The sequence below is a fragment of the Xylona heveae genome (assembly GCF_001619985.1).
Source record: "Xylona heveae TC161 unplaced genomic scaffold L228scaffold_7, whole genome shotgun sequence".
Taxonomy (NCBI): Eukaryota; Fungi; Ascomycota; class Xylonomycetes; order Xylonales; family Xylonaceae; genus Xylona; species Xylona heveae.
In genome coordinates, this window is record NW_017264199.1 from 435,980 (window position 1) to 463,153 (window position 27,174).

Consider the following 27,174-nt stretch of genomic DNA (forward strand, 5'->3'; position numbering starts at 1 on the left):
ATTAATAGAGTTTCATTGGATGATGATAGGCATTGGATCTGCCTCCTTCTCCGGATTTTCGGCTTCAAGTTAGTCCTGTAATGACGTAGCCGATCCGCCGTTTCCGAGTGCCGAGGTTGCTTTGTCATTGCTGAGTCATTCTCCAGGAACACAAACAACAACAACCAGTGGTCCGTGCTCGCTCACACAATGTCTTGGCAGTGCTATAGAATCACGTACACGTATAATTGTCTCATTTTGAGGGTATTTACTATTGTTGCTTGATTCTCATCTATTCATTGATATCATCTCCATCTATCATGCCTGTTGGAGCTTTGAAACAAAATTTTACAGATGCTAACCGCCCAAACATAAAAACATAATGCTAAACGCCCGTCAAGATGCCAAAAGGAAAATCAGGTATAAAAAAGGAAATAAAGGGCTTATGAAACGTGGTCAAAAGAAATTTCATCGATATGGAAGTGCCAACATTAATCTGTCATTAGTTGTTGCGGACGACATCGTCAAAAGCACGAGCAACGTAAACGACGTTCTCGGAGGTCACTGCAAGGTATGTTAGCATCTTTTGTCTGCTGATAGTGATGAGGGAAGTACTAGATTACTTACGTCCGGTGATAGATGCTCTGCCAGAGTCGAGCATGTACACGTGGTGCTTCCCCCGAAGTGCATGGCACTGGGCAGCGGTCAGACCAGTGTAGGAGAACATGCCAATCTAATGTTATTAGTCCAATGCCATCGTCAAAGGAAAGCGGAAAGGTAAACAGGAAACATACCTGAGTAACAAGGTGCTCCCAAGTTCCAGGAGTACCCAATCGCTGCAGCTCATCATAAAGTGCCTTTCGCATCACCTTGATACGGTCACTCATGATCGTCAGATCATTCTGCCACTCCTTCTTCAACTGCTCATCGAGGAGGACGGTCTTGACAATGGTGCTGCCACCTCGAGGAGCCATCGAGTACTCGCCACGGATGAGGTGGCACAGGTTCACCTTGATCGATTCGCGAAGCTCGGACGACGGCTCGTTTGAGACAAGATGGAAAGCTCCCACACGCTGGCCGTATAGACCAAAGTTCTTGGAGAAGGACTGAGCCAAGCACATTTCCATGTTAGGCTTGTTGCGGAGGAAGTATTGCACAGACCACGAGTCCTCGGTCAGATTACCCGAAGCAAATCCCTGGTAGGCGGAGTCGAAGAAGGGGAAAAGACCCTTGCGTTCGCAGAGATCGGCAATGGCCTTCCATTGCTCCTTAGTCGGGTCGAGACCGGTAGGGTTGTGAGCGCACGCGTGCAGAAGAATGACATCGTTCTTCTCAGCCTGCTCCTCGAGCGTGGCCATCATGCCCTCAAAGTCAAAGGCGCGCTTTTCAGCGTGATAGTAAGGGTACGTGCGGCGCTCGACGCCTTGCAGCTCCCAGATGGTGTGGTGGTTCATCCATGTAGGGTCCGAGATCCAGACGCGGGCAGGCTTCAGGTACTTGGACAAGAAGAGGGCGCCCATGTGGTTTGCACCAGTTCCTGAGATGGTCTGGACCGAGGCGATCTTCAGCTTGAGCTTCTCCTCCTCAGGAGTGCCCTCACCAAAGCCAAAGCAAAGGTCGCGAGCCAATTCGAGAAAGGTTCCATCGCCAGCAATGGTCAAGTACTCGTGGCGACCAGCATCGTTCTTCTCGAAGAGCTGCTTTTCGACCTTTTCGACAACATTCAACGGCCAGGGAGCGCCTTGATCATCACGGTACACGCCAGGTCCCAGGCTGACCTTTTCAGGATGGGTGTCGGCAATGTAATCAGCAATGAGGGCGAAGACTGAATCAATCTGGTATCTGGGCAGCTCCGAAAAGAGGGATGGGTTCGAAGCGGCGTCAAGGGTCGAGGCAGCTGGAGCAGCATAGCTGTCAGGGCCGCTAGCAGAATTGATCGTCATGTTGTCAATCAATCGTTGACACACTGGATCTTGAAAAGATGATGTTCGAGGGAGTTTCGGGAAGTTAGGAATTTGATCGGTGATATTCGGGTTCGAGGAAATTGAAGTAAACCAAGTTGCGCGGGTGGAAAGAACGGTAAGTAAATGCAATTGACTTGATCTTAAATGATTCTCATTAATAACACGTCTATAATTTGACCCCTTGAAAGTGATATTGAGTAGCCTTGAATTGGTGGGAGATGACTTTTGTCAATCTGTTTTGCCGATGCCACCCGTTTATAGCCGGGGTAAAATTCTGTCAAAAATTTCGGCCCTTGATCGGAGCGATCGGACAACGACCGAGATAACGCCAAAAACTGTCGCAATCTCCTCCGTCCCTCCCCGCCAGCACCGCTCCCCTCACTAAACCAATTTCCACCTGTCACTATCACTGGTCAATTCGTCGACTGCCTTCGCATGGCTATGCGCCCAAGTTCCGCGCTTCTGTCAGCACCTCTTATCGAGGCACCGGTCCGGCCGTGACGTTGCAGATGTTGCTAAGCACAGCAGCCCTTTCTGGTTATACTTGTTGCGTTCTGCATCTAGATGCTGAAACGGAAGATTGCCGGCTGACGAGCTCGCACAGCGCAACCTGCAAAACAAAGGAAATGCACGCACGTCATCCTCATTGAATCGACGCCATATTGTCATGCGCATGGTGACATGGGAGGATGCCTCGTTTATAAAGCGACAAGAGCTTGTCTCGGGAGGATACTCAACATGACCGTCAAGCCGCTCAACGACATGCCGCGAATGCCTAGTTCCACTTAATGCCTGATAAACCCTCCCACGCGAAATCTACTCGCGCGTGAGAAAGCATGGCCCCTTTGAGGGGGGTTACCCTTTTGGCCAATGGCCGATTTTAGGCCCATGCTAAGATAAGGGAAGATTCCGGCAAGTCAATTGACACGCCCTACGGGCATAATGGTTCAGGTACTATTGTGCAGTCCGCAAAGGACATTGATTTAAGATCAGTTCAAAGGACAGCCGTGTTCTGCTGCTCCTCTCTATCCGTACCGTGACGCCCGAACTTCTTTCCTTGCCACTCGTGTCAAAGATGAGAGCCCCAGTGCAGGAGCATTTGGTGATCGCCGTCTTCTTTCCGGAAGATCCTCGGCTGGTGGATATCATCCGCAAAGCGTACCCCGACTTGAAAATCACATGGGTCCAATCCCCGGATCCAGGGCTCGGGATAGCTCCTGGAGAATGTGTACCTAGAGGTATGTCAATATCGGACAGATTATTATTTGCTTTGATGTCACTATTTTAAATTGAAGCAATTGATGGGTGTCATGCTAACTCAATCTTGTATTATTCTATAGATGTTTGGGAATCTGCAACTATCTTGTTGACGTTCAAAGAACTTCCACCCAAGCAAGAATATGTTCCAAAGTATGTCTATATTTCTCTTTGTATTCACTTTATTTCATAATTTCTCTTTATTCGTTTCATTTTACCTTTTACTTATTATAATGCCCTTCCCAAAACGATCAAATAAAAACGATCAGAATCAACCGTCGACTAATGAGTAACAGCTTAAAATTCGTCCAGATACACTCCGCCGGCGTTGACCATGTCAGCAAACACCCAATCGTTGCCAACTCTGACATCACCATGGCTACTGTGTCTGGCATTCACGGCCCGCCAATCGCTGAATGGGTCATCATGAGCTACTTGACGTTTTGTCGAAAATACAATACTTCATATGCATGGCAGCAGAAGCACGAATGGCACAGTTTCGGCGACCGCCTCTCTGGCGTCTACGACAACCAGGGCAAACGCGTAGGCGTTCTGGGCTACGGTAGTGTCGGACGACAAAGTAAGTTCTTCATCCCCTCCTTTCCCTTCAATCATTTCTCTTCAGTCCCTTCTTCTGTTTAAACCGCCCTCTCCTCTAACCCCTTCCCCCCCTTTCCTGCTCCTTGACTTGTCATTCCGTTTCTCTTCATTTGTTATTTATTGAATTATTTTTATATTTCACATTCTTAAATATATACAACTAACACACCTCAAAGTCGCCCGTCTCTCCGCGGCCATGGGCTCCTCCGTCATCGCATACACCATGTCCCCTCGGGACACGCCCGAATCGCGGCGCGACCACGGCTACGTGATCCCCGGCACGGGCGACCCCGATGGGAGCATCCCCGAAGCCTGGTTCAGCGGCAAGGACAAAGCCTCGCTGCACAAATTTCTGTCGCAGGATCTCGACCACCTGATCATCTCCGTGCCCTTGACCAGCTCGACCGAGAAGCTCATTGGGCCCGAAGAATTCGGGATTCTTGCCCGTAACAAGACCTTTGTGACAAACATTGCCCGCGGCAAGGTCATTGACCAGGACACCCTCATCAAAGCCCTCCACGCGGGAGATATCCGCGGCGCCGCCCTCGACGTGACGGACCCGGAACCCCTCCCTGCCGATAGCCCCCTCTGGGATGCCCCCAACTGTACCGTCTCCCCGCATATGAGCTTCCTCTCGGATAAGGCGTTTGATCGCATTTTTGATGTGCTACGGATCAATCTGGGCAAGTACTTTAGCGGTGAGAAACTGCTGAATCAGTTGGAGAGACACAAGGGTTATTAATTTGATCCTTGTGTCTTTTTCGTCTTGGTTCTTGGTTCTTCGTTATTATCTTGATTCTTGGATCAATCTTGTATCTTTGCTATCTTGATTCATGTGTCTTGGTTCAATTCTGGGTCTTATGTGGTATTGGAATTGAACAGCCAGCTGGTCTGGTATTTAGAAATGATTCAAGTACCTGACACTACCTTTTGACACGCATAGTATTTACTTGGTATAAATGTCGGATCGGGTTTACGGTATTTATTTTCAAGGCATTGCCGCACACATTACATTACTTATTCAGTCTATAAACGAACATTTAAGAATTTAGTGCATGCACATATATATGTATACTTATAAAATCTTTATGCCAAATACATATTCTCAATTCGAACATGGTGACTATCTCAAGCCAGTAATGAAACATACACTTTTACATTGCTAGCTACCTTTTCGATTCCTTGATGCCTTTTTGTCCGTCTCTATCTCTCTTAGAATATTCATCATGATTTTATCTACATATTCAGTTCCGCACGATTCCTTTTCATCCCAGTTAAAGGCTAAACAGCTATTCATCCAGGAGAAACCCCCCCCCCTTCCTTTTTCTTTCCAAAAAATTTCATATTAAAGACACGTGCAATTTATCCACTCTACCCTTTTCTTCAGCGCATGATTTAAATCAAGCAAAAAAAAAAAAAGACAAAAAAGGGTCGATCCGGGGATCGAACCCGGGACCTCTCGCAAATTGACTTAGGTTTTTGAGAAGGAACTCGCGCTCCGACTCCCTAAGCGAGAATCATACCACTAGACCAATCGACCTTTTGTGTTGAAAACGTCTCATCAAAGTGGTACATATTCCTTTCCCCATTTCCTCTCATCCTAGATATCTCTTAACTGGGTGCTAGAGTGTCCCTGGTTGTGAGGTCCACCGAGCGGCGCGACACGGCCTCATGTATCCCTCGTAGTTGTATCAGCGCATACGGAATATATGTGCCAGAAATACGGGAATGGGACTTTACGGAAGTGTAAGAAAACGTACGATATGTATAGATATGAATATTAGGGCAAAAGTAAATAAATAAGTTTCATAAAGTCAAGGCAAAGTGTTTTGTTAGATCAACAGTAATGTCAAGTTACAGTGGAACAGTGCGAATATCTAAAATAAAAATAAAAATAAAAATAAAATATAATAGAAAATAGAAAATAGGAAATAGGAAAAGATAAGAAAAATGATCAGCTACACTACAGAGGGACTTGGATGGATGCCAGTGGGAAAATACAGTAGGTAGGTTAGCTAGTAGTTGCAGGTGAGATTGGAAGATTGAGATCGAGCATTCAGCTGGTATACTACAGAGAGGAAGATAAGAAGCGGCGAGAGATATTGGGGATTCGGGGCTGGGTGTCAGGGTTTCATGGTGTATTGATAGATTTCCGTTCAGCTTGAAAGTGTTCAGCTTAGAAGCGTTGGCAGACTACGGTAGAAGAGTTGGCTGGCTGAGGATGAAAAGCAAGGCTGGCTACAGGTGAAAAAAAATAGAAAAAGGGCTGGCGAAAGTAGATAATTTATGGACCAAGAGAGGGGCAGTATGGGAGGGGACGCGACAGGCAATTGTAGCCTCGAGTTCAAGGATATCAAAAATGTCAAAGACGTCAAAGCGGCGCAGCTGAGACACGGAATAGTGACCGCCGTGGACCTGCTTCTAAACGACAAGGGTGCAGAGATTATGCATGTTAGAGCTCAGCTGAATGGAAAAATAGCATAAGGAAAACACTCTAACTTTGTAGATGGAAGATAAAAGACAAGACAAAAACAGAGCAAATGGAGATGCGAAGAAATGCACGATAGAACAGACATGCGAACGAATATTCTGTACTAGGAAGGCGATAAACATGGACGACAGGACGAGTAGTGCTGAGGTCATGCACGTTGTCGCGTTTGCCGCAGGTCGCAGGGTCGCAGGGCTGACACCAACACACCTTTTTCCCGCGAACGCCGCCGTCATGCCGCAACCCGCCTGCAGGGTCTTTGCTTCCCCCCGAGAAAACCAAAAACCAAAAGTCAAAATGCGATGCAGGATGCAAGATGCAGGATGTGCGATTCCCACAGTAGGCTTTGATCGGCGCTGCAGTTTCGTCTCCGTCAGTCGCGAGATCCGAATGGTCAGAAGGGCAACACATGAACAACCATTTGGCCACACCCTCGGAGGGATCAGCAGGGGTGAAGAGAGATGAGACGGGTGGCCCTGGTGCCCTGGTGCCCATCAACGACAATACCAACTTCTCATCATCTCTTCATATCATCAGCTTACAGAAAAAAAAAGAAGCTTGCAACAAGAAGAGAAAAGAAACTAAAACATAACGACACGGCGCGCGTCTTCGCCTGTCCGCTGTGTTTCGGAAAGGTAAGCAAAAAATCAGAATCAATCAAAAGGCAAATGGCAGATAGATCAAAAAAAACTTGATTTGAAGACTAAGAACGACGAGAAAAATGATTAACACAGCCCTGGATGTGAAATCAAAAGGAGAGAGCTGAGCAAATCATATGGCTTGCTGAAAGACGCCGCTTGCCATTTTGTATTGGTGGCCTAATAATGTACGCGTGCTGCCTATTACAAAGACCGGGGGATAAAAGTGTCTCACATATGGACTAACAATGATTCATATTTGTATATCTTCGCCGTGTCCGCCTGCGCCTTTGTCATGACAAGTGCCGCTTGAACTCTTGCCTGCCTGCGATCCTGTGTCTTATTCCCAGCTGTATATAAAGGACCACAGTGACCCGGAGGTTCTTTCACCTGGAGCTCCTGATACTCTTTGGTACCTCTTTCTCGAGTTCGGCCCCTTTGTCTTCTTTGTTGAAACGTTTATCTCGAGGACAACGGACAACGGACTCGCCATTCGTTTCAAGCATTTGACCAAGTTGATTTTTTTTTCTGGCCGGCATTTAGCCGGAGAATAATTTATCTTACGGGCAAAAAAAAAAAAAAAAAAAAAACAGAGAACCTTTACTTGTCTATTTCGCCACTCTTTAAACATTATACAAACCTTCCTCGAGCGAAACAATAATCATACGCGGGACTATTTGACTTTAAATATAAAGCTTATGCCATTCCTCACGCATCACAGCCGGCACTCTTGGCCTCCCTTCATATCCAGCGGTCCTAATTTTGAAACGACAGACTTTCCGTCTCCGCCTCCATTAGACAATATCGATGAAGACCCCTTTGCATTCTTCGTCTCCCCGCAGTCAGAAACGGATGATCCATTCGAAGACGTCTCTGCTGGGATTGCATCCATTTCTCATTCGAGCCATGACATCTCCACTTTAACTATTCCGGCCAAGGCACGCCAGGCTTTGCTCAGTCGCTGGGAGCGATACGTGGAAAGGCATCATCCTCGGCTGGTGGCGAAACATCATGCATCGAAAAAGGGAAAGACGAGCGAAGTCGTCATGATCGTCATCGATGACGCCGATTCGCCTTCGACTCCGCCAACCGTCATCGAGCCGGAGCGCGGGCGAGAGAGGATTCCGCCGCAGAAGAGAGGACGACGGACAAGTCGGACACTTTCGGGGCATCGCCATGCATGGAGGGAGCCGAGCGTTGATTTGTGGACTGTAATGGAGGAAGGAAACGAGAAGAAGGAACTGGAAACTGTGCTGCATACGGCGGGTAAGAACGCAGTCGCTATAGAGACTATGGATTCGCGCGAGCGATTGAAGAAATTTGGCCGACGGGCGGGAAAATCTCGACTATGATTTTTCTTCGTGGTGGACGACGCAGAAGAGAAGATTCCGGCTAGGGTTGTATTGGATTTATATTGCATTGACTTGGCGCACCTTTGATTCTGGATTCTTCTTTGGTTCATTTTCTCATCTCCTATTAGATTGCACAGACACCACGCAGCAATGCTCGCATATATTGGCGTTCAGGGGCCGCATATATATGATTTGGCCATGGTTTAGCATATTGTTTATATTCGTTGACAGTCGCTCATATACACCTAATACCGTTAATTCCAGTACCTTTTGTTTCGGACCAATTAATGCTCACAATTAAAAATATGTTTGCCCATGAATGCTTATAGTGACACGCTATCTTCCGTCTTTCCATGCGACAGTTCATGATATCATCAGAATATCCCAACCCATACCCAAACGCCGTTACGCCATGCCGTACATGCAGGTCTTAAGATGATGAAAACGGAAGGCGTTATAGATACTTTCGTCCTGCGGCAACGACTCTGCTTCTAAACACTGGACTTCGGACTTCCATATCAATGTGATAGAACGGGTTCATCAACGTCTTGACCCAGATTTCGTAGACATCGACAAAGAACGAGCGTATTGCTTCTTCTGTTGCCGGCGCCGTAGGGTTCGCTGCAATAGAAGTAGAGGAGCGAGATGTTGCAGAGCCCGCACTCGGTGTTGTCGGGGCATGGAGTAAGAGAAACTTGATGTTGCCGCCGGTCAGGAAACACGACACATAGTTGTTGTAGAATCGGTCAATGACTTTGAGGTACCTGATTCAACGACACGAAGCTCTTAGCATCAGCATACAAAAACCCTCACATCTCATCGTGCTTTAAGGGGAGAGAGAATCAGAAGACAGCACGGAGACTCACATCTGTCCATTACCCCACTGCACCTCCTCGACAATATCCAGACTGCTATGCACGATGAACTGGTTCATATGTCGTGCTTCTTCGCGAAACCGCGCCACGCCATCGCCGCCTTGCTTCGACGTGCCAAACTCGTGCTCGAAAAGCGGATTGTCTTTTGTCCCGACAATAGCAAAGTAGTACGACATGGCGATATTCTTCTACTAAGATCTTGATAATTCCCACTCTTGATTTGAGGCTGATATTCTTCACGTAAGGTAAATTGACCCGCTGCTGTGGCGTGCTGCCCTCCGTAATTCCTGCGCTGGTAGCTCTAGCTGTCAACGATAACTTACCGCTTGGTGGTTAGGTACGCACCGTCCCTGAGATCAGGTCTCGCTCACCGCCTGCCACCTGATTGGTCAGCAAGTCTGCCGCTTTCTCAAATCCTTAGCGTATCCCACTTTAACCCTCATTAATATCTCATTAGTTAAACTGCCGACAAAGAACGGATTTACTTTCAACCATCGAAACTCCGACAGTAACTGACCTTACTGCATCACCCAGAGCGACACCTGTCGACCATCATCAAACACCTTTCCAGCAATCCCAGCTGCGTCAGGAAGAACACCAAAAGGGGACACTATGTTCGGTCCTTTTCGCGCAACGAACCCGCTCTCGGGCGGTCTCTTATGGTACGCAGAATGAATCACATCAATTCGAGTCCGGGCCTCGTCCTTTCCGTATCCCACGGTTTTTCCACTTCCAGAAATACAAGCTACTCTGACGAACAAGAATTTATATTTCGAGTTCCCGGGTTTCTTGCAAATCTCCATATCTCTCAATACGGGAACTCCAAAATCTCTCGACGACCTCAAGCATCAATCACCTCACGACACAAGCTGACCAGTCTACGATGATAGGAAAGTCCCATGGCGTCTCTCGCGAATGCAAAAATTACGCCAGCGCGAACGTCTCCGGGCAGTCGATAATGTCGTCGCAACAATTGATCGCGCGCTCGCCAAGCAGGGCGAGACCGCCAAGGCCATTGAGCGGTGGAAGAACGAAATGCCCGCCGAGCCCGAGATGCTGCCCAAGGACAAGTACACCATTTTCGACCGCAAGGAGAAGAAGTACCGCAAGGGCATTCACAGTACGTTCTATCCTATTATTCTTTATTTCATCTCATCTTCATTACTTCTCTTTTGTTTTTATCTTGGTCGTTGTTTATTTCATTTCATCTTATCTCCTTTTTGGTTTTGTTCATCTCACAGACGTCAATTCATATAATCATCTTCTTGGAACGACACTAACATTCGCAACCTCATAACAGAACTCCCCAAATGGACCCGTCTTAGCCAAAGACTTAACCCTCCTGGATTCTAAGCAGTCCCGGTCCCGGTCCCGGTCGCGACATTCACCTTATCTTCTTCCCTTTCATTCGCTTCAATTACGCTCTCATATCAACTTACCGAAGACATTCTCCTTAAAAAACCGGAATTTGTACGATATCCATACCTAGCTTTCTACCGTTAACCCCCGCTCCGGGACGAAGGTTAAAAGCGAAAGCGAAGACAGATTACACAATATGTAAAATTAGTTTCTGTAGCATCTTTTGCTAGGGAGGGGGCCTGCAGCTCTGCAGTCCTGCGGGCGGTTCACGAAGATGTCACCCCGAGTCCCGTTTTCAAGGACGCTTCCTTTTTTTTTCACCCCCATCACCATTTCGACTTTTTTTTTCAGCTGTCCAATTTTGCAGTATATACTGGCGTTTTTATTTTCAAAGGGTATCAGAATAGACACTGAAGAACTGGAGAACCAAAACATTTTTTTGGCTTGACCTTGGCTTGACCATTTAGATTCTTTTGTCAAACTATTTATGTGAATGACACTATTATATGTCTGATGCTATATTATAGTACATTTGATGGCAATGGTATGGTATATGTACAGTCCAGTCCAGTCCAGTTTGCTCATGCGACAGACCCCTGGAGCCGTTTATTGTTTCTTTTTTTCCGCCCAGGATGAAAAACTGATGAGCTGAAATGCAAAAGCACTTGTAAGTAAGCTCCTTTGAGTGAGACGGTGGGATATCTATCCTTCCCGCCCGCCCGTCACGAAACAGAAGTCGATAGATGAGAGAAGATGGAAGTCGACGAAGAGAGTAAGGGAGGAGGAGGAGGAGGCGAGCTGGAAGGAGACAGGAGACGGAAGACAGAGGGGTGGGAATGATGCTTTTTTGGCGAAAAGGGTAAAATGTAAGCAAGGACGAAGTAAAGTGAAGTCAACACAGAGAGAGAAAGACTGAGGATAAGGTCAAAGGGTATGCTAGGGTATAGATACTCTCAGCCCCATCGGGCAGCCTCTCTCTCATCCTCGATGCGCGCTGCTCTGGCTTCCTCACTCTCGTCGTTTTCATATTTGTAACTGACTCTTCTGCGGCCGCCGCCATCAGCGTCATCACGATAATCGTCCCGGTCTCTTTCCGTTCGGGGTTTTCCACGTCTGCGTTCTCGCTCTTTGTTATTCCGTTCCCGCTCCTGTTTCAATTGTTCGCGGCGCTGTTGCTCTTTAAGCAATCGTTCGCGATTGCGCGCTTCTCGCTCAAGCGTATGTTGATCTACATCTTGCCTAGATGGCTTTTCTTTTTCCTTTTCTTTTTCGCGAACAGCTCTGTCCCTGCGCTTTTCTTTTTCGCGCTCCTTGTCGCGGTCTCTTCGGTCCCGGTCCCGATCCCGGTCGCGCTGCTTGTCGCTCGATCTATCCTTGGCCTTTTGCTTCTCGTCTCGTCGGGACCGCCCTGATGAGCGGTGTTTGTCGTACTCGTAATCATTTGCGGGAGTGGCAGAACGGTCACGGCGCGACCGCTTGTGATCATGCTCTCGTTCTCGGTCTCGATGTCTGCTTCGAGATCGTTCTCCCGCCGCGCGTTTTCTGCTGCTACGTGATGGAGTCAATGATCTTGCCTCCCTTGTCGCAGCTGCGCTGTCCGTTCCGTTTCTGTAACTGGCGGTCCTCTCGCCGTCCAAATGAGCGCTCGTCTCTGGGGAGCGAGATCGTCGGCGGCGGTGAGAGGAGCGGCCTTTGCTTCGGTCCCTGTCGCGATCGCGGTCTCGGCGAGATGAGCGATGATGGGAGCTGCTGTGCTTATGAGAAGACTCGTGATAATCTCTTTCTCGACCTCGTTCATTTTCTCGTTCGCGTTCGCGATCCCGCTCACGACGGCTGCGGTGGTGGGCAGACCGTTTGGACGAGGCGACAGATGCGTCGCGCAGGCGAGATTCTTTTGTATCAGTAATACCAGGTCCCTCGAGAACAGCATTCTCAACTTGCTTGGACTTGTGTCCATTTTGGAGTCTGCTTTCATTCCTGCTTTGGCTGTGATCTGCTTCAGACCCAGAGACACTCCTTGAGCGGTGCCGATAGCTTCGTCGGGAGAGCTCACGGTCACCTTCTGGTGATCGGCTTCTGCTTCGAGGACGTGGAGGTAACTCTGCAGGCTTGTTATCTCCGGGCATCTTTTGATCGGGCGAGTTTTGACTAGATAAAAATTAATACTCATACTCATATGCAAAAGAATTTTAGGGGTGTCATGTTACCTTTCCAACGCAGCAACATCATCAGCTGGTGGCGATTTCTGTTGTTGAGAATCTTGCTGCTGCTGCTCTGCCGATGAGTCCACACCAGGTGTTTGGCTTTGAGATGCCCGGCCACCAATTCCAAAACTCCGATTCCTAAGAACGCTCGTGTTTGGCAATCCTTGTCTTAATGCCTTAGGAGCAGTCGGTGCACCAGCAACACCCATGCCTCTTGGAGGGCCTTGAGGCATGCCAGAGAAGTCCATGCCATGGCCCGGTCCCATCGGGCCAGGGCCGAACCCTCCACGCCCACGAAGGTTTCCCCGAAAATGATTGGGCCCTCCGTGGTAAAAGCCCCCATTCATACCTCGTCCTCGTCCTGCGAAGAACTGGTCAGGCCCAGCCGGATACATCCCTGTTGGCCCCATTGGACCCATCGGTCCTGCCATTGGCATCATCGGTCCCATCGGCCCCATCGGTCCCATAGAACCCATGGGCGGCATCGAGTCTGTAGGCATGACTTGGCTCATGGGAACAGTAGGTATGGGGTTAGTTTGCATAGGTCCTGGCCCTACCGGTGGCGTGCCCGATATGCTTCTCTGCACGCCAATGGTAGCGGAATGTTGGACTGGTGTGCCCTTTTGTGAAGATGGCCCTCCATTTTGTTGAACAGCATCAGAAGAAGCATTTTCTGATTTAGTCTCTTCTGTATCGGCACCCTTTGGCTCACCGTTGGTCTCATCGACGGGCACAAGGCCTTCAGGCATATTTTCTTCAGCTTTCTTTTGGTTTGCATCTGCGCCTTTTTCGGCATCAGCGTCGTTAGACTTTGTTTCTGTCTCACCTCCATTCTCGCCTTGAGGCTCACTTGGCATATCTTGCTGCGGCTGTAGTTTTTGTGAGCTTTGAGGTTGGAATCCAGGAGGGAGTTGATGATGGAACGCTTCACTGTCATCGGCAACATTATGAGCAGAGGCGTTTTGGCCCTGGCTTGGGCCTTGGCCGCCTAAACCAAACCCACTGCTGCGTCTATAATCTGGTCCGTTAAAGCCACTTTGAAAGTTATTATTGGGGAATGGTTGTAGAGGCAGCTGATTGAAATTCCCGGGGTGCGACGATTGCACATTATAACCATTACTGGAGGCGAACCCAGCGTTGGCTCCAAAGGGAGCTCCCATACCGGCAGTATGGCTTCCATTTGCATTTGGATTGAATTTATCTTGATTTGCGTTCCACCCGGCGTTTCCATCCCACATGCCATACCCGCCTTGCCCCGCATCGAAGCCCATACCCATAGTCATGCCGCTCATGCCATTCATACCGTTCATGCCCATGCCGTCCTGACCCCCATAGCCTCCAAACATGCCTTGAGACATCGCCATCGGGTCCATGTTCATTCCAGGAGCACCTTTATTTAACATGAATCAGTATCAAACAACCAATATTTTGGGCTTCAAATGCTTACCCATCATATTAGGGAATGGTCCCCATCCTCCGTTTGCCATTGTCATAGGCATCGGTTGCATCATAGGGTTGAAATCGCTGCCATTCCAGCCAGCATTTGGAAAGGCCCCATTTGGGTCATTGAACATCCCTCCATTTGCGAATGAGGGCATCTGACTCGGGATAGAGGCATTTCCCCATTGACCATTTGGGCCGAGTTGGTCCTCGTTATTTGCAGCGGTTTGCTCGTCTGCAACGGATGGCCTCCTCTCATCATTAGGTGAATTCTCTTTGGGGTGGTCGGCAACGGGTTCAGCTGTTGTATTCAAAGCTTTACTAGTTTCTAGATTCTCCCCCTCAACAGTACCCTAGGTTGGTCAGCAAATGCAAGAAACTTATTCAGTGATGCAAAAAGTCACACCTCTGTTGACGGTCTTGGGATATCCTTCTCGGCTTCAAGTGTCTCAGAACCTCTAGTCTGTGACTGCGCAGATTCCTGCATGCTGATCTCTTCTCTTTGATCCACAGTGTCTGCGAGATCCTTTTCGCCTGCACGAGACGTGGGAGCCGGGGTGCTCGAAGGAGGTTGATCCTTGGCTGGCTCAGCAATAGCCAAAGGCGTACCATTCGTCACTGGCATTGTATTGATACTCTCCGACCGGCCACGAGACTCGCGTTTCTTCTCCTCGGTCTTCAGAAACACCTTGATCGTTGTTCGGAGGGCTTTGTGAGGCTTGCAGTCATCGGCAGCGACAGGAGAATGCTCGCACACTGGACAAGTGTCCGGCAGCGCAGACTGGCCTGGATTGAGTCAGATATGGGCCACGAGAGTGAAGGAGATGGACAAGTGCCGTAAGAACTCACATGTTTCGCAAATGGACTGATCGCAACACGGCAGACGAAAAGCGTTCAGGGCAAGCTTGTTGCAAATCGCACAACGCAATTTGATTGGAATATCTTCCATGGCGAGTGTGCTGTGCAAGAGGATCTGCCATCAGCTTCAGAGCGGGTAGTGAACCTTGCTCGAGCTTACCTTGCAATGTCTACCGGAGTAGAGGCGGCCATGATGAGCTTTGCTTCCAATGCACTCACAGCTACACGCTCTATTCCCAACCCAAGAATATTCACACTCTGCACTCTTCAAATTTCCTTCACACCAGAGCCATCGTGTGCCTCATGAAAGAGACTGCGATCTTCTCAGAGTGGATTATTCCAAAAGTCGGCGTCGACGGCGTGGGTCGTGTGTAAAGGTACGACCCCTCAATTTCACGATCCAGCGTGAATTTGGGCTGGTCGTTCTGGGAAGATATGGCCCAGAAACCAATGATGAGTCGTCGAACAGGGTCAAAAGACGTCGTGAAAGTATGTTGCAGCGTAAAGAGTGAAGATTTACAGTCTTTGGTATTCAAACAGCCGATTCGTCGTATGGGAACGTGTTTGCGAATAAAGTTGCTAGCGGGTATTGGACTAGCTGTGTATGTACTAGCGTCATCTTGGTTTCCCCCCGTGGCCAGACCCTTTACCGTCAAAAGTCAAGCAGTCATACATGCATTTACACGAAAACTTGACAAACATCTCATCAATAAACTCCCTCCGGCTTATAGAAGTATGAAAATACCTAGAATCTTCTTCTTTCATTTCAGATGATTGACATTCATTATTTTCGAAATCTACTTGATTTCTCTTCTTACTAGTTGGAAGGTGCATTACGTCACCCCAAGACTTCAGCCATGATACTAGGACAAATGTGCTACATAGACTGCATTGTCTTCCTGTTGTTGTTAATACCCCAATTACTTATCCATGTGGGACTGCTTGATACGCTTCACTATATTATCCAAGCTGCGCCATTTTTAGGTACGCTACGCCAATGTCCTCGCAAGGGGAGAGGTCTTGTGTCATCTGACTCTTTGCGCCTGGTAGGGTTACAATTACCCGTGCAATTTGTAAAGGAGCGCTATTTTACTCCATTGAAAGGCCAGTCACCATTTGTTCGCCAAGCGTCGCCGTTTGAGGACTTTGTCATACGTTGTGTGAGATATGCATTTGCGACCATTCCCCCGAGCATTGGCCGCGTTTTCTTCTCCAAACAAGTCGCCTTGCCTTTTTTGAGGTTTCGCATGCTGCGGCATGGATATCTGCGTTCTCCCATCTTCTGGCGCGAAGTAAATCAGGTATGTCGCCAAGATGTGAAATTGGAGAGTTGGAGCCGTACTGAGAAATGAACTTTAGAGTGGACTTCATGGAGTATGGATAATTGCAGATCAGAATAAGAGTCCGGATGTTGTCGTTTATTATTGTCATGGTACGTGTCCTTGCTTTTCACTGCTATGAAACCCTCCAAGCTGAAACGCCCCTGGCCTTAAAGGAGGTGGGTTCTTCATGGGCTCAAGTTACTTCTACATGGAATTCTTGCTTGCCTGGATAAGTCTGCTTAAGGAGCGCGGATATGCAAATCCAGCTGTTTTTGCCTTGGAATACACCCTTGTTCCGGATGGGGTATATCCAACTCAGCTTCAGCAGACCTTGGCCGGATACATGCACGTGATTTCCATCATTGGAGACTCGTCTCGCGTTTGTGTTGCGGGAGATTCGGCAGGCGGCACTTTAATCCTCAGTCTATTGCTGCATCTCGCCAGTTCTGAAGCTGGTGAGAAGACTCGTCCTGGATTTGCGGCACTTATATCTCCTTGGACGACGCTGGTCAGCTCCAAGCATCGTAACACAGCGAGCGACTACTTGGACGCCGAAAGGCTGCATCTTTTCGGACGGCAATATGCTGGTTCCAATGCTTCATTAGATGACCCACTTGTGTCTCCTGGGACGTGCAAAGATATCGAATGGTGGAAGCGTGCGGCGCCGCTGCACGGTTTCTTCGTCAGCTCAGGATCGGAAGAGGTGTTCAGCTCAGAGATTCGCGATACAGTGGCCATCCTTGAAAAGGCTGGCGCTTATGTTGAAGTCCATGAAGAGCAGGGGTCGATTCATGCCTGGCCAGTCGCTACACTGTTTCTCAGCGACACATCAGTATTGCGGCAAAAGGGTTTGCGCTATATAACTTCGGCAATGCATCAGTGCATGTCATAAAAGGATGCACTTTTTCTTATCAACATACCTAAAGAAACTTCTCGTTCTAGCGTATAGACAACTCATGAGATAGATATCTGCTTTACGAGAAATAGAGAAACTTGACGTTGATTGGTATCGGTCAAATCTTTCTATAAATCTCAATAGGCCGGGGCAAGTCTTCCGACGTCAAAACATGCTCGAACCCTTCATCAGCCAACAAGCTAGGAAAGTCGGTGGGTCGAATAACCAATTTCGTAAAGTTCAGTGCCAGCTGCGGAGCTTTATTTGGCTTAACTGCTTTCTCGTAGGACGACCATGGTTGGACCTCGATCACGAAATAACCTCCTGGTCCAATGAGCGATGCACATCGACGAAAAAACCTTCGAAGCCCTTGGTCTAAATGCTGCAGATGTATCCATTTGATCACACTGAGCGCCAAAATGACATCACAAGAAGCTTTTCTCAGGGTGGAATCTTCCTTCGTAGCCGAACTACTGCCCCAATCCTGACACTTAAACTGCACATTTTCAGGTAGAGGGCGAGCCCTGGCAAAAGGCTCTTTTTTCGCAACTTTCCCTTCTCCAGATTTCACCGTGTTAGTTTCATCAGATTCAGACGGATGCGACGGCAATGGTCTATGGCCATGTGATAATATCGCCGACACTGGAAAGTAATGACTCTCTCTCGAAAAGTCTGGTCTCGACGCGTCTGTGCCAGGCTTGACCCGAGACCAGCGGAAAGCGAGATGGCTTTCAGCTTGTACAATCAGGCTGCTATCGGCATCTATACCAGTGGCAGAAGCTGCATTGAAGTCGAATACTTTTTGCAATTTGCCGATTAGCTATCTCTGCTGACGGACCAACCAATGATAAATGATATCATCATGTTTAGTGTAGAAAGGGGCACAAGTACATACCAAGCTGCACCGTAACAGATCCAGAGTTACATCCATAATCAATTACGATCTTCTGGTCAAAGATTCCGGGCACAAGCTGACTTGAGAATAACAATCGTGGGTCAAGGACATGGCACGCAGCAGGTGGCAAGCCGGCGTGGCGACCTATGCCTTGATATTCTGCATAGCTCAAGTGTCAGAGGAGAAATTATATAGACAGATATGGATCTTGAAAGATTAAAGATGTGTAGGGAAATAGAAGCTTGCTTTGTTGTACAGGGAGCCGTACTGTGATAGTTCCCACGCTCGGCCATGAAAAACCCGGCCGCACCCAAGTTCGTCGAGGCCTTTCTAAAAACAATATGAAATTATGGTTGAGGGCTATGGAGTGGATTAAATGTTTTACCAATATTTGGGGAAATTGGAATAGGAAATTTGAAGACTCCGAATCCAATCGGTTGACCGTCTCGTGATGAATGGTGTTGTGTTTTGTCCTATCATACACAGGTGGTGTCGGTGCTGTGTCTTGGCACTTCCCACTAACTTACAGTGCGCTACCTGAATTTGGTTAAACCAACTTCACTAGTCGTAACCTTAAATTTGGCGCTTCGGGGAAATGGTTTAGCGAAGGGCATAGCTGGGAGCTCGAGCTACACTGAGGGGCACGCCTGAAGAAAGAAGCTCACGCGGTCCCGATAAGCCTTGGTACAGCGCAATTGGATTATGGCAAGCACTAATTGCCTTTGGTGACTATGGAATTAATTGAACGGAGAAAGCGAGGAGATTCGCTAGATCCCCATCCAGGTCATCTGAGAAGTATTATCCAAGCAAGCTATCACTTCAAAATGAGGATTCCGCGCTTGTGGAAATCTTTCCACGATTTGAGTGAAAAGTTTCCGAGACAATCGCTTCCGTACTGGGAGAAATAAAAATTATATATAAAATGAATATCTATGAGCAAGAAACAAATGCCGATTGGATCACACGAGGCATTTGGAGGCGTTCTGCGGCGCGGATCCCGGACTTTAAGATATCTACCTACTAGATGGATTGTTCCTGGGCGAAAAATTACATAACATACCGGAAGTGCGGATTCTGTTTGTCGGTTCTGTCTTCAAAAGCCATTCTCTCGGCTTCCTTTTCGTCCAGTTGCAGGGAGTTACGTTTTTTGTTCTCCAGCCTAAGGAGGATGTAGAGCAAAATCGCCAGTGCAATGACAATACAGTAGCTGCAAAACTTAATTAGAGATCGGGTTGAACAACTATCATGGGAAAGGGTAGATGCATGCTCACCAAATGATGATCCCAAGCCATAAAGCCGGATAATGTCTGTCGATGGTGTTGGAGAAGACTAGTTGAGGACCAACAATCTGCAAACGGGTTAAGGTTAGAAGATCGCGCCTGACAAAAATTGGGGAGGCAAAGGATAATTTTGAGACATACGTTGCCAACACAGTAGAAGACGAAGATGGCTGCTGCCATAAAACTTTTTTTGCTGGCTCCAGCAACGTTCGCCATACCCATGCTTACAATCAGGCTGGTGACAGGAGCGAAGAAGCCGATGATAGTGTACCCGGCCACAGGAGTTGGAGCATGGTAGCTCCAGGTGCCGCGCCAAATCATGGCACAGCCAGCAATCACGGGCAGACAGCAAAAGATCAACATGAAAAGGCGGATGTTGGGAATGTAGCGGCTGGCATATCCAACAATTAAGATGGTCACGAAGCATACCGCACCCAATGGCATCTGCCAAAGGATCGATTGAGCCGCAGTGTATCCAAAAGTGGAAACGATGAGGGGCCCGAAACCCGAGACAGCACCATTGACGCAATATGCGGCACCCATCATGACAGCCAAAGTCCAGACCTTGATGTCCAACAGAGCTTCTCGAATCTGGGACCATTTAACCGACTGACACCTCAGTCCAGTCTGGCTCATTCTCAGTCTCTCCACAGCCACAAATTTTTCCTTCTCGGTGAAGAACCAAGCAGAAACTGGCGAATCTGGAATAAAGAAGCAGAGAATACCAAAAAGGATTGTCAATCCTCCAGCCAGAAGGTACAAGTATTGCCATCTAGCCAACGGAGCATCGGGGTCGATTTTGGCAAATCCATAATTGATAGCTGCACCAATGATTGTCCATCCTCCGGTGGTAGAATACCAGAGGCACTGTCGCATGGTCTGCTCGGACTGTGTGTAGTATCCAGATGTGATGACCATGAACGCGGTAGGAATGATACTCTCAGTGAATCCGAGGAAGAATCTCTGCGCGAAGAGACCTCGCCACGAGGTGACAGCGGCCGTGAGCATTGCAATGGCTCCCCAACAGATCACGGTGCACCCCAAAACACGACCAAGTCTAAATCTCTGAAACAGGTAGGTAAACGGATACAAGCCCGCCAACATTCCAAAGTAGAAAAGTGACGTCGCCCAACTAAGTCGTTTCGTTGAAACGGTAGGCGGAATCGTAGATTTATCGATAACTTTGAGGGAAAGGTCGGTCGTCATACCCAGCACGGCACCGCTTCCAAGAATTGCCTAATTGCCATGTTAATTTTTAATGGACGGGTCACAATTTGCAGTGAGAATATGCGGACCTTGTCGTAATATACGAGGCCATAGCCTATCCACATGAAAGGCAACAGGAGCATATCAATTTTGCGGACTACCCGCCTTTCGACGGCGCGATCCCATGATTGCGCATATTCAGGAACTACCAAGGTAGCTACGTCTTTGGAGCCTGCGCACGTCGAGCTCAGTTAGAAGCGTGTAATTTACAGGGAGCTCTTTCTTTCCCTTCCCCGTTGGCAACGTACCTGGACTCGCGATTTGAGGGAGCCTCATCTTGACTCAATGACGATCAAAGAGGTATTGTCAAGGATGATGCTGCAGCGGAGGAGCTGCGGGATTGATAACGGGGGAGCCATGCTCTATTTTTCTTTTTTTTACTGGCAGCTTTGGCTTAGGAACAAACCACACCACCCAACGATTGGGTCGCAGGATATTCCCGGGAGACCATTGAAGAACTACGGGATCGTTAGACTTGACGCGATTCCCTTTTGATATTAAGGCCGACATCGGTCGTCACCTCATCTGTCGATTTCTTCGTTCTTAATCTCCCAAATAAAGCCGCAATAATAATGACATTCTTCCTTTGTCTATCACCACTTCATCCGCATCATTATTATTATCATTCTCATCATTTGAAACCGTAAAAAGTCAATTAAATGGTTTGGACGTCAATGGATAACATATCACGTGGCTCCCGCGTGGTTTATCAACTTAGTAGCACAATACAAGCATCTCATCCACATTAGTCCAACTGACATCAACCTTCAGAAACAAGTCATCAATTTTGTTTCGGGACTTATTAGTGACTTTGCTAATTTGGTACTTGATGACAAACTCTCTCAGTCGCCCCAAGTCAATATGATGATTTTTTTAGAACTTGGCTTATCAAAAACGAAGCAGTGCGTCGCAAATGCACCTCTAAATTGTCGTGGGAGCAAAGACCTGTACTTTATGGCTGAGACGGGATAGGAGCCTAGGCCACAATTCTAGTGTGAAGTATGCAAAATTCAAACCATGAATTGTAAGTGGGAAAATTGAAGACTTCTCTGCCACATGAGAAGAATCAAACAGCTCCGGGGTTTAGACCTGTAAGGTGATAACTTTGATACGGCTCGGACAATTCATTAGTTAGGCGAGAATCGAGGAATTTCGCGGATGGAGTTGCGACAAGCTCTAGTGATCCGCTCCTGCCAACAGTAGGTAAGGTACTCGCTAGAGATGTCAAACTAGTTAACCGTTTTAGTTAAAACAAGGCACTTTCACATATTAAGCTCTTCACTGAATAAGCAATGTGCGAGGGCCTGAAGGGTGGTCGAAGGGCCGTGATACCGCCACCGCCATTCGGCAATCTCGCTTTCCAACCCGTCTGGCAGCTGTCAGGCAATCACACTATAACAGAACGAACCACAGGATGATATAAAGACCCCTCTGGCTTCATCATACGATCTCATGTTATCCCCGCCACATCTCCGGTAAACAACCGTCGGGCAAAACATGATTAACATATGGAGGTCACAAGATGCCCATCATTTCTTGCTCAATGTCTCAACATGTACTATACACGAATATAGAACGTGCTCAGAGAACCGATTGCATTAATTATTGAGATATGTGTCGATCCTCTTCAATGAGCGTTATGTGATAGGCGGCTCGGACGCTACTGGTTCCCCGGTCATTTTTGCCAGGGATGTTCGTCGGTTGCACCAATCAATTATGCAACAGCTACGGAGTACTGGCTTACAAGTATTAGGGGTCTTGCTTTTGATTTGGTTGCCTGGATCATAGACAATCAATATTGATCTAGCCTGGAAACATAGAGGTGACTCGTCCAAGACTGCTGCGATCGGCGCGGCTTCTTTGATGACAGGGGGTAAGAGACGTTGCAGCTAATGCTGCTGCTGACCGGAATTCCACCACCACCACCACCTCGCCGTCACTATTACCATCTGGAGCAGCAGCATGCTCTGGGCGTGGAACGAGCGCCCTCGACTTCCGGTGCAAAATGTTTACACGGATCACCGGCACAACCGTTCGCAACGCTAGAGTGTGTGCGGACCATTGCTAAAACCTCCCACCGCCCGCGCCTCTCCACGAAAAAGGGAGGCGAACTGGCCACGGGTCCCTGGTCTGCCAACGTATCCGGTTGCCACATCCGCTCGGCCACCCTCGCACCTAGGGTCGGTTGTGCACGAGAAGGACCCGCACAACATGGGCCCCCACCAATCGGTCATCGTACAATGACCCCGGCTGGCATGGTTGAGGGACGTTTGGGGAGATGGTTCGGCTTATTTCCTTCATCAGAAGGCGTGGCGTCTACGAAGGAGTGGGTTCTCTACGAGTACCCATCCATCTCTGTTATTCTGGATTCGTTGCCTGTACCTGACCTTAACGCCGTAGATTTCCTCATTCCAGGAAATGCCTACACAATGCTTGTCCTGGCCGTTTCGTGGAGGGGTGTTTGTTTAGGGTCCTCTTTTGGGCTTGACCCTTAACAGCACATTATGCTATGGGAATCGACCCCAGGAGAGTTTTGGCCGGCATGTCTGCCCTAGTCTGGCAGCCATGGTCTACCGACTATCGAAAACACGCTCAATCTCAATGTTTACTGCAAGTCCAAGGGACTGTATTTTGATATCTGTCTTGTGTTGATATCTCCTCCCCACGTTTCTTTCCATACGGTCACTGCAGCGATTATACGACCTGAGCTCTTCCCCCGGCTGGTCCGTCACTTGTGCGAATCAATCCTTTGCTTCCTGCATCGGCTGTCTGCTTCAACCTCAAACTCGCCACACATCAAGGCTTATTTTTATTGCCTTTGGTCCCGTCAAGCTTGTCGGGCCGCTCATCCCGTCCCATGGGCGCTGGCTGTCGTATGCGGGAACCCGTCACCGCCAGCATTGATTTCGATTGCGAGTACATTTTGTGCGAGGGAGGAAGTGACTGATGTCCAGTCGACCGCCGCCTCCGCATTCTCAGTCTACCCCTCCGGTGCTGTCTTCATCGCCGTTGACCTTACCGATACACCCTGGCAGAGCTGCTCCTTTTCCCTTGTCCATGGCGGAAACTCAAGCTGCACATTTTAACCCTTATGCCCTGCCTGCAACATCTGGTCCTGCGCATAGTTATGCTCGAAATCCACAGCCCCCAGCGCCTGTTCAATTGACTGAACTCTCAATTCCGCCTTATCCTCCTCGATTACAACAGCAAATTCAGTCGTCTCGCCCTCCGCTGATTCCAGGCTCACGGCCCACGCCGGTGTCGGCACGCTACGATCGATGGCCGTCAGTACCATTGGAGAGGATCCTCACAGATCAACCCTACGCTTCACCCCCATCAGGCTCAGCTACTTCGCAGTATGGAGTCACTACTTCCCCTACGAATAGCTGGACCGATCAGTCCACCATACGGAAAGCAGGTGAGAGACCGCTAGGAGAATCGACGCCGATTATTCTTAACCGGCCGGTGTCTCTTCTGGCGCCTGAGCTCTTGGCACGTCAGCCTGAGCAACCATTTCCCTCGCCTGACTACACTCCGAGGCGCGGCTCAGTCAATTCAGCGCGAGGATCAGGCTCTGTGTCGACAGGATTGCCGCCGTCTCTGCAACCGCTACCAATATTTGGCTCTCAAAATACTTCCATCAAGGATCCGTGAGCAGTGAATCCTGCCATTTAAAATCCGACTTTTTTGCTGATAGACTCGCAGCAGCGGTCGCTTCGAGATCATTGTACGCCAACAGCCACTTGCCGCTCGAGCCTGTGGCTTTGGCGAGAGAGACCGACGGGTAATCGATCCGCCCCCCATAGTACAGCTGAAGGTTAGGAAATCGAGTGGTGCTGAAGCAGATGCTGCTGATCTGCGATACCCCTTTAGCATTGTCCATTGTACGCTCTGGAACTCGGCAGGTACGGCGGACGAAACGTCGCTGGTGCAAACGGACCGACGGACAACTAGAAGGCTTATGGGGACCTTGGTTGCGTCGCCCTTCATGGGCCTCGACGAGAAAGATGAAGAAGGATGCTTCTTTTGTTTCCCAGATTTATCCTGCCGTACTCATGGGAGCTATCGCCTTCGCTTTGTATTCACGAGGCTTGCGTTGGGCGAGTTACAGCCTGGAGCTACTACGTCAATAATTACTTCGACAATGAGCGATGTCTTTACGGTTTTTACCGCCAAAGATTTCCCGGGCATGCGCGCTAGCACCCCATTGACCGTTGCTTTGAAACGGCAGGGCTGTGCCATCTCGGTCAAGAAGGGGAGCGAGAAGAGCAATGCTAATTCTCGAAAGGCGGATAGCGACGATGAGTACTTGGCTCGTCAGGGGACCATGGCAAAACGTCGGAGAAGATAAGCAGCCAGCAGATATGGAGAAGACAATTCTTTTTTGGCTTTACTGTTTTCTCTCCGGATTTCTTCTCTGATGCCTCGAAAGGCCTCATAACATTGAGTTGTACTTTTGACGAGATTTGCTTCAGCCCGGATTTGATTTCGCATCTGCTCTGTTCAAGCGTAACTGAAGATTCTTCCTGAAAACCGAGAAGACTTGTGTTTAACTTTAATTCAAACTTTGCGCTTTTTCTCTTCTTTTTTGGGGATGAACGTTGCTCCTAATCCTCTCGTTCTCACTCATGGATGCTCTGGCTACTTGCCTTGGACAAGCGAATAGCCCGACAACTCAATGATACACGACTGGCTTTCTAATCCATTGAACAATACAGCATAACAGAATCTCCGGAGAGTATCTCTTCTCGGTCTTGTCATGCTTCTTCGTAGCTATTGAAGGTCGTTGTATCGCCAAGCAATAATAATTATATCAAACTTTCAAGGGAAAAGGATTTTTTCATTATTTTTTCTCATTATACAGTATCCAGGGACACTAGTCACTTGTCTGCCCGAGTCCCAGTCATCATATATTTCACGACTTCTGGTGATTCAAATAGCCTCTAGAGATCCTAACTTGCTTTTTCATTTAACAGAATTCCTGCTGCTGAAATTCAAACTGACCTTTTGTTTTATCTTTATTTTTATTTTTATTTTCCGTCGTGGAGCCCATTGCATTGCCCAAATCGGCGCATTTGGCTGGCCGTCCATCTCGCACGCTAGAGTTTCCTCGCAGTATGCCTAGTGGCCTCCCAGCGACAGTGGAAATTTTCCAGTCTGCAGAAACTGCCCGTTTCATTTTCTGCCTCTTTTATTTTATTCTTTTGACCCCTTTTTATTCTTTTTCATTTAGTATCTTTGATTTTCGATTCCATTACTTTATTATCTTCTTCTCTACTATTTTTATATCGATTTTATTCTGCGGGGACTCGTTTCAATTATTTAATTATTTAATTATTTGATTATTTGATTATTTGATTATTTGATTGTTATTTGTTTCCGCGTTTTTTTATTCTTCGGGAGGATTATATTTCTCCTGAGCATCACCATGTGATATCACCCCACAACAAAAGTACTTTAGAATAATTCATTGGTACGTCATCTACAATCCTTGACAGGTCACTCTCTGTTGAACCACTTGTTTTCATTAGTGGTCGTATTATACTTAGAACATTGTAAGGTGCCTGGTGTCGATTCCCGGTTTTCGATCGGATTGTTGGCGCGGCGCGGCGCGGGTTGGCGGCAGGGCGGCGGGACGGCGTTTTGAAGGTTAAAATGAAGCAACAACCAGATATCAATGGGATATAACATAATGGGATATAACACATTTGGAGAGGCGATTGTTCAAGCTGATTGGCCGGTTGGTGTAGTTGGTTATCACGTATCGTTAACAAGTGGCTTTAAGTCATTTGGAAAACAAGAAAATCCGATAAGGTCCTGAGTTCGAGTCTCAGACTGGTCATTTCTTTTTTGCTCACCGTCCCCTCTTGGGCGTGAGAGCTCCTCGCTCCACCCTCGGACGGAAGCCGGGCAGGTCGCGTTGTTTTTAGTGTACACCGTAGTCCCTCATCCGGTGGGGCAAGGTGTGCTGGCGCGAGACGAAGGAACTTCCTTTTGGTCCTCGGTCTTGAGGCGCTGCGTAGATTAGCCGTCTCGCGCATCATAAGGAATTACTCTATACGAGTAGAATTGCACGGACTGAGAGGCTTAGATTGACTGGATTGTATATAGTAGGTGGGCGTGCATGTTTTTTTGATCGAGGTACTAGTGCGAAAAAAAAAAATGAATGGAATATTATCTTGCAAAGTAGAGAATACGGAGTAGAGTCCGTATCTCTGGACTGCAGGGGATGGTAACGATAGATGAGGATCGAGGATGTTTCCTTTGGGGGAAGGGGGTTTTGTTTATGGGAAAGATGGTGCGCATATGGAGTATTGTGCAGAATTTCTTTGGGGGTATGGAGGTTTGTTTCGTGAATTTATATTTCAATAATGCTGCTATATCTATTGTACAATATACCTTGGTCCAGGAAAAACGTTGACTTCGGACCAACTCCTCTAAGTAGTTGCGGTTTATATACATATAAATGATGAATTGAAGGAACCAGCGTCAATCCAATGTG

At 48.0% G+C, this 27,174-nt stretch overlaps 12 protein-coding genes and 2 non-coding genes across 14 annotated transcripts; 8 read left to right on the forward strand and 6 right to left on the reverse strand.

Annotated features, from left to right (window-relative positions):
* Nucleotides 1-240: 240 nt before the first annotated feature.
* On the reverse strand, nucleotides 241-2,127 carry L228DRAFT_248338 (putative aspartate transaminase). The gene is made up of 3 exons (XM_018332830.1): nucleotides 774-2,127; nucleotides 607-712; nucleotides 241-543 (listed from the first exon to the last, which is right to left on the reverse strand). Exons 1-3 carry the CDS (start codon nucleotides 1,920-1,922, stop codon nucleotides 482-484), a joined length of 1,317 nt encoding a protein of 438 aa, XP_018187172.1. The 5' UTR covers nucleotides 1,923-2,127; the 3' UTR covers nucleotides 241-481.
* Nucleotides 2,128-2,818: 691 nt separating this feature from the next.
* L228DRAFT_156503 (D-isomer specific 2-hydroxyacid dehydrogenase) lies at nucleotides 2,819-4,691 on the forward strand. The gene is made up of 4 exons (XM_018329341.1): nucleotides 2,819-3,181; nucleotides 3,284-3,353; nucleotides 3,497-3,780; nucleotides 3,977-4,691. The coding sequence occupies exons 1-4, from the start codon at nucleotides 3,019-3,021 to the stop codon at nucleotides 4,540-4,542; spliced, it is 1,083 nt and encodes a 360-aa protein (XP_018187173.1). The 5' UTR covers nucleotides 2,819-3,018; the 3' UTR covers nucleotides 4,543-4,691.
* A 537-nt stretch (nucleotides 4,692-5,228) lies between these two features.
* L228DRAFT_t92 lies at nucleotides 5,229-5,340 on the reverse strand. Its single transcript has one exon. It is a non-coding gene; the product is annotated as a tRNA-Pro (tRNA).
* Nucleotides 5,341-7,494: 2,154 nt separating this feature from the next.
* Nucleotides 7,495-8,599, forward strand: L228DRAFT_248340 (hypothetical protein). The gene has a single exon (XM_018332831.1). The coding sequence runs from the start codon at nucleotides 7,625-7,627 to the stop codon at nucleotides 8,276-8,278; it is 654 nt and encodes a 217-aa protein (XP_018187174.1). The 5' UTR covers nucleotides 7,495-7,624; the 3' UTR covers nucleotides 8,279-8,599.
* Nucleotides 8,600-8,732: 133 nt separating this feature from the next.
* Nucleotides 8,733-9,459, reverse strand: L228DRAFT_231158 (trafficking protein-like protein particle complex subunit 2; the record flags this gene model as incomplete). The annotated part of the gene is made up of 3 exons (XM_018330559.1): nucleotides 9,145-9,459; nucleotides 8,942-9,042; nucleotides 8,733-8,872 (listed from the first exon to the last, which is right to left on the reverse strand). The coding sequence occupies exons 1-3, from the start codon at nucleotides 9,327-9,329 to the stop codon at nucleotides 8,733-8,735; spliced, it is 426 nt and encodes a 141-aa protein (XP_018187175.1). The 5' UTR covers nucleotides 9,330-9,459.
* Nucleotides 9,460-9,680: 221 nt separating this feature from the next.
* On the forward strand, nucleotides 9,681-10,936 carry L228DRAFT_248342 (mitochondrial 54S ribosomal protein YmL31). Its single transcript, XM_018332832.1, has 3 exons — nucleotides 9,681-9,815; nucleotides 10,044-10,273; nucleotides 10,454-10,936. The coding sequence occupies exons 1-3, from the start codon at nucleotides 9,766-9,768 to the stop codon at nucleotides 10,504-10,506; spliced, it is 333 nt and encodes a 110-aa protein (XP_018187176.1). The 5' UTR covers nucleotides 9,681-9,765; the 3' UTR covers nucleotides 10,507-10,936.
* A 1,631-nt stretch (nucleotides 10,937-12,567) lies between these two features.
* L228DRAFT_156560 (hypothetical protein) lies at nucleotides 12,568-14,330 on the reverse strand. Its single transcript, XM_018329342.1, has one exon. It carries the CDS (start codon nucleotides 14,117-14,119, stop codon nucleotides 12,716-12,718), a length of 1,404 nt encoding a protein of 467 aa, XP_018187177.1. The 5' UTR covers nucleotides 14,120-14,330; the 3' UTR covers nucleotides 12,568-12,715.
* A 105-nt stretch (nucleotides 14,331-14,435) lies between these two features.
* L228DRAFT_156564 (hypothetical protein) lies at nucleotides 14,436-15,277 on the reverse strand. Its single transcript, XM_018329343.1, has 2 exons — nucleotides 15,006-15,277; nucleotides 14,436-14,942 (listed from the first exon to the last, which is right to left on the reverse strand). Exons 1-2 carry the CDS (start codon nucleotides 15,103-15,105, stop codon nucleotides 14,557-14,559), a joined length of 486 nt encoding a protein of 161 aa, XP_018187178.1. The 5' UTR covers nucleotides 15,106-15,277; the 3' UTR covers nucleotides 14,436-14,556.
* A 433-nt stretch (nucleotides 15,278-15,710) lies between these two features.
* On the forward strand, nucleotides 15,711-17,316 carry L228DRAFT_156575 (alpha/beta-hydrolase). Its single transcript, XM_018329344.1, has 4 exons — nucleotides 15,711-15,998; nucleotides 16,065-16,315; nucleotides 16,374-16,446; nucleotides 16,510-17,316. Exons 1-4 carry the CDS (start codon nucleotides 15,872-15,874, stop codon nucleotides 17,226-17,228), a joined length of 1,170 nt encoding a protein of 389 aa, XP_018187179.1. The 5' UTR covers nucleotides 15,711-15,871; the 3' UTR covers nucleotides 17,229-17,316.
* Nucleotides 17,317-19,020: 1,704 nt separating this feature from the next.
* On the reverse strand, nucleotides 19,021-20,972 carry L228DRAFT_221628 (MFS general substrate transporter). Its single transcript, XM_018330276.1, has 5 exons — nucleotides 20,921-20,972; nucleotides 20,702-20,844; nucleotides 19,548-20,642; nucleotides 19,398-19,474; nucleotides 19,021-19,333 (listed from the first exon to the last, which is right to left on the reverse strand). The coding sequence occupies exons 1-5, from the start codon at nucleotides 20,946-20,948 to the stop codon at nucleotides 19,174-19,176; spliced, it is 1,503 nt and encodes a 500-aa protein (XP_018187180.1). The 5' UTR covers nucleotides 20,949-20,972; the 3' UTR covers nucleotides 19,021-19,173.
* Nucleotides 20,973-22,477: 1,505 nt separating this feature from the next.
* Nucleotides 22,478-23,393, forward strand: L228DRAFT_156645 (hypothetical protein). The gene has a single exon (XM_018329346.1). The coding sequence runs from the start codon at nucleotides 22,565-22,567 to the stop codon at nucleotides 23,165-23,167; it is 603 nt and encodes a 200-aa protein (XP_018187181.1). The 5' UTR covers nucleotides 22,478-22,564; the 3' UTR covers nucleotides 23,168-23,393.
* On the forward strand, nucleotides 23,393-24,479 carry L228DRAFT_156642 (hypothetical protein). The gene has a single exon (XM_018329345.1). It carries the CDS (start codon nucleotides 23,619-23,621, stop codon nucleotides 24,324-24,326), a length of 708 nt encoding a protein of 235 aa, XP_018187182.1. The 5' UTR covers nucleotides 23,393-23,618; the 3' UTR covers nucleotides 24,327-24,479.
* Nucleotides 24,480-24,630: 151 nt separating this feature from the next.
* L228DRAFT_211832 (hypothetical protein) lies at nucleotides 24,631-25,023 on the forward strand (the record flags this gene model as incomplete). Its single annotated transcript, XM_018329910.1, has 1 exon — nucleotides 24,631-25,023. A coding segment is annotated over one exon (393 nt), but the record flags the coding sequence as incomplete, so codon positions are not given.
* Nucleotides 25,024-26,407: 1,384 nt separating this feature from the next.
* On the forward strand, nucleotides 26,408-26,514 carry L228DRAFT_t85. Its single transcript has one exon. It is a non-coding gene; the product is annotated as a tRNA-Val (tRNA).
* The last annotated feature ends 660 nt before the right edge of the window (nucleotides 26,515-27,174 follow it).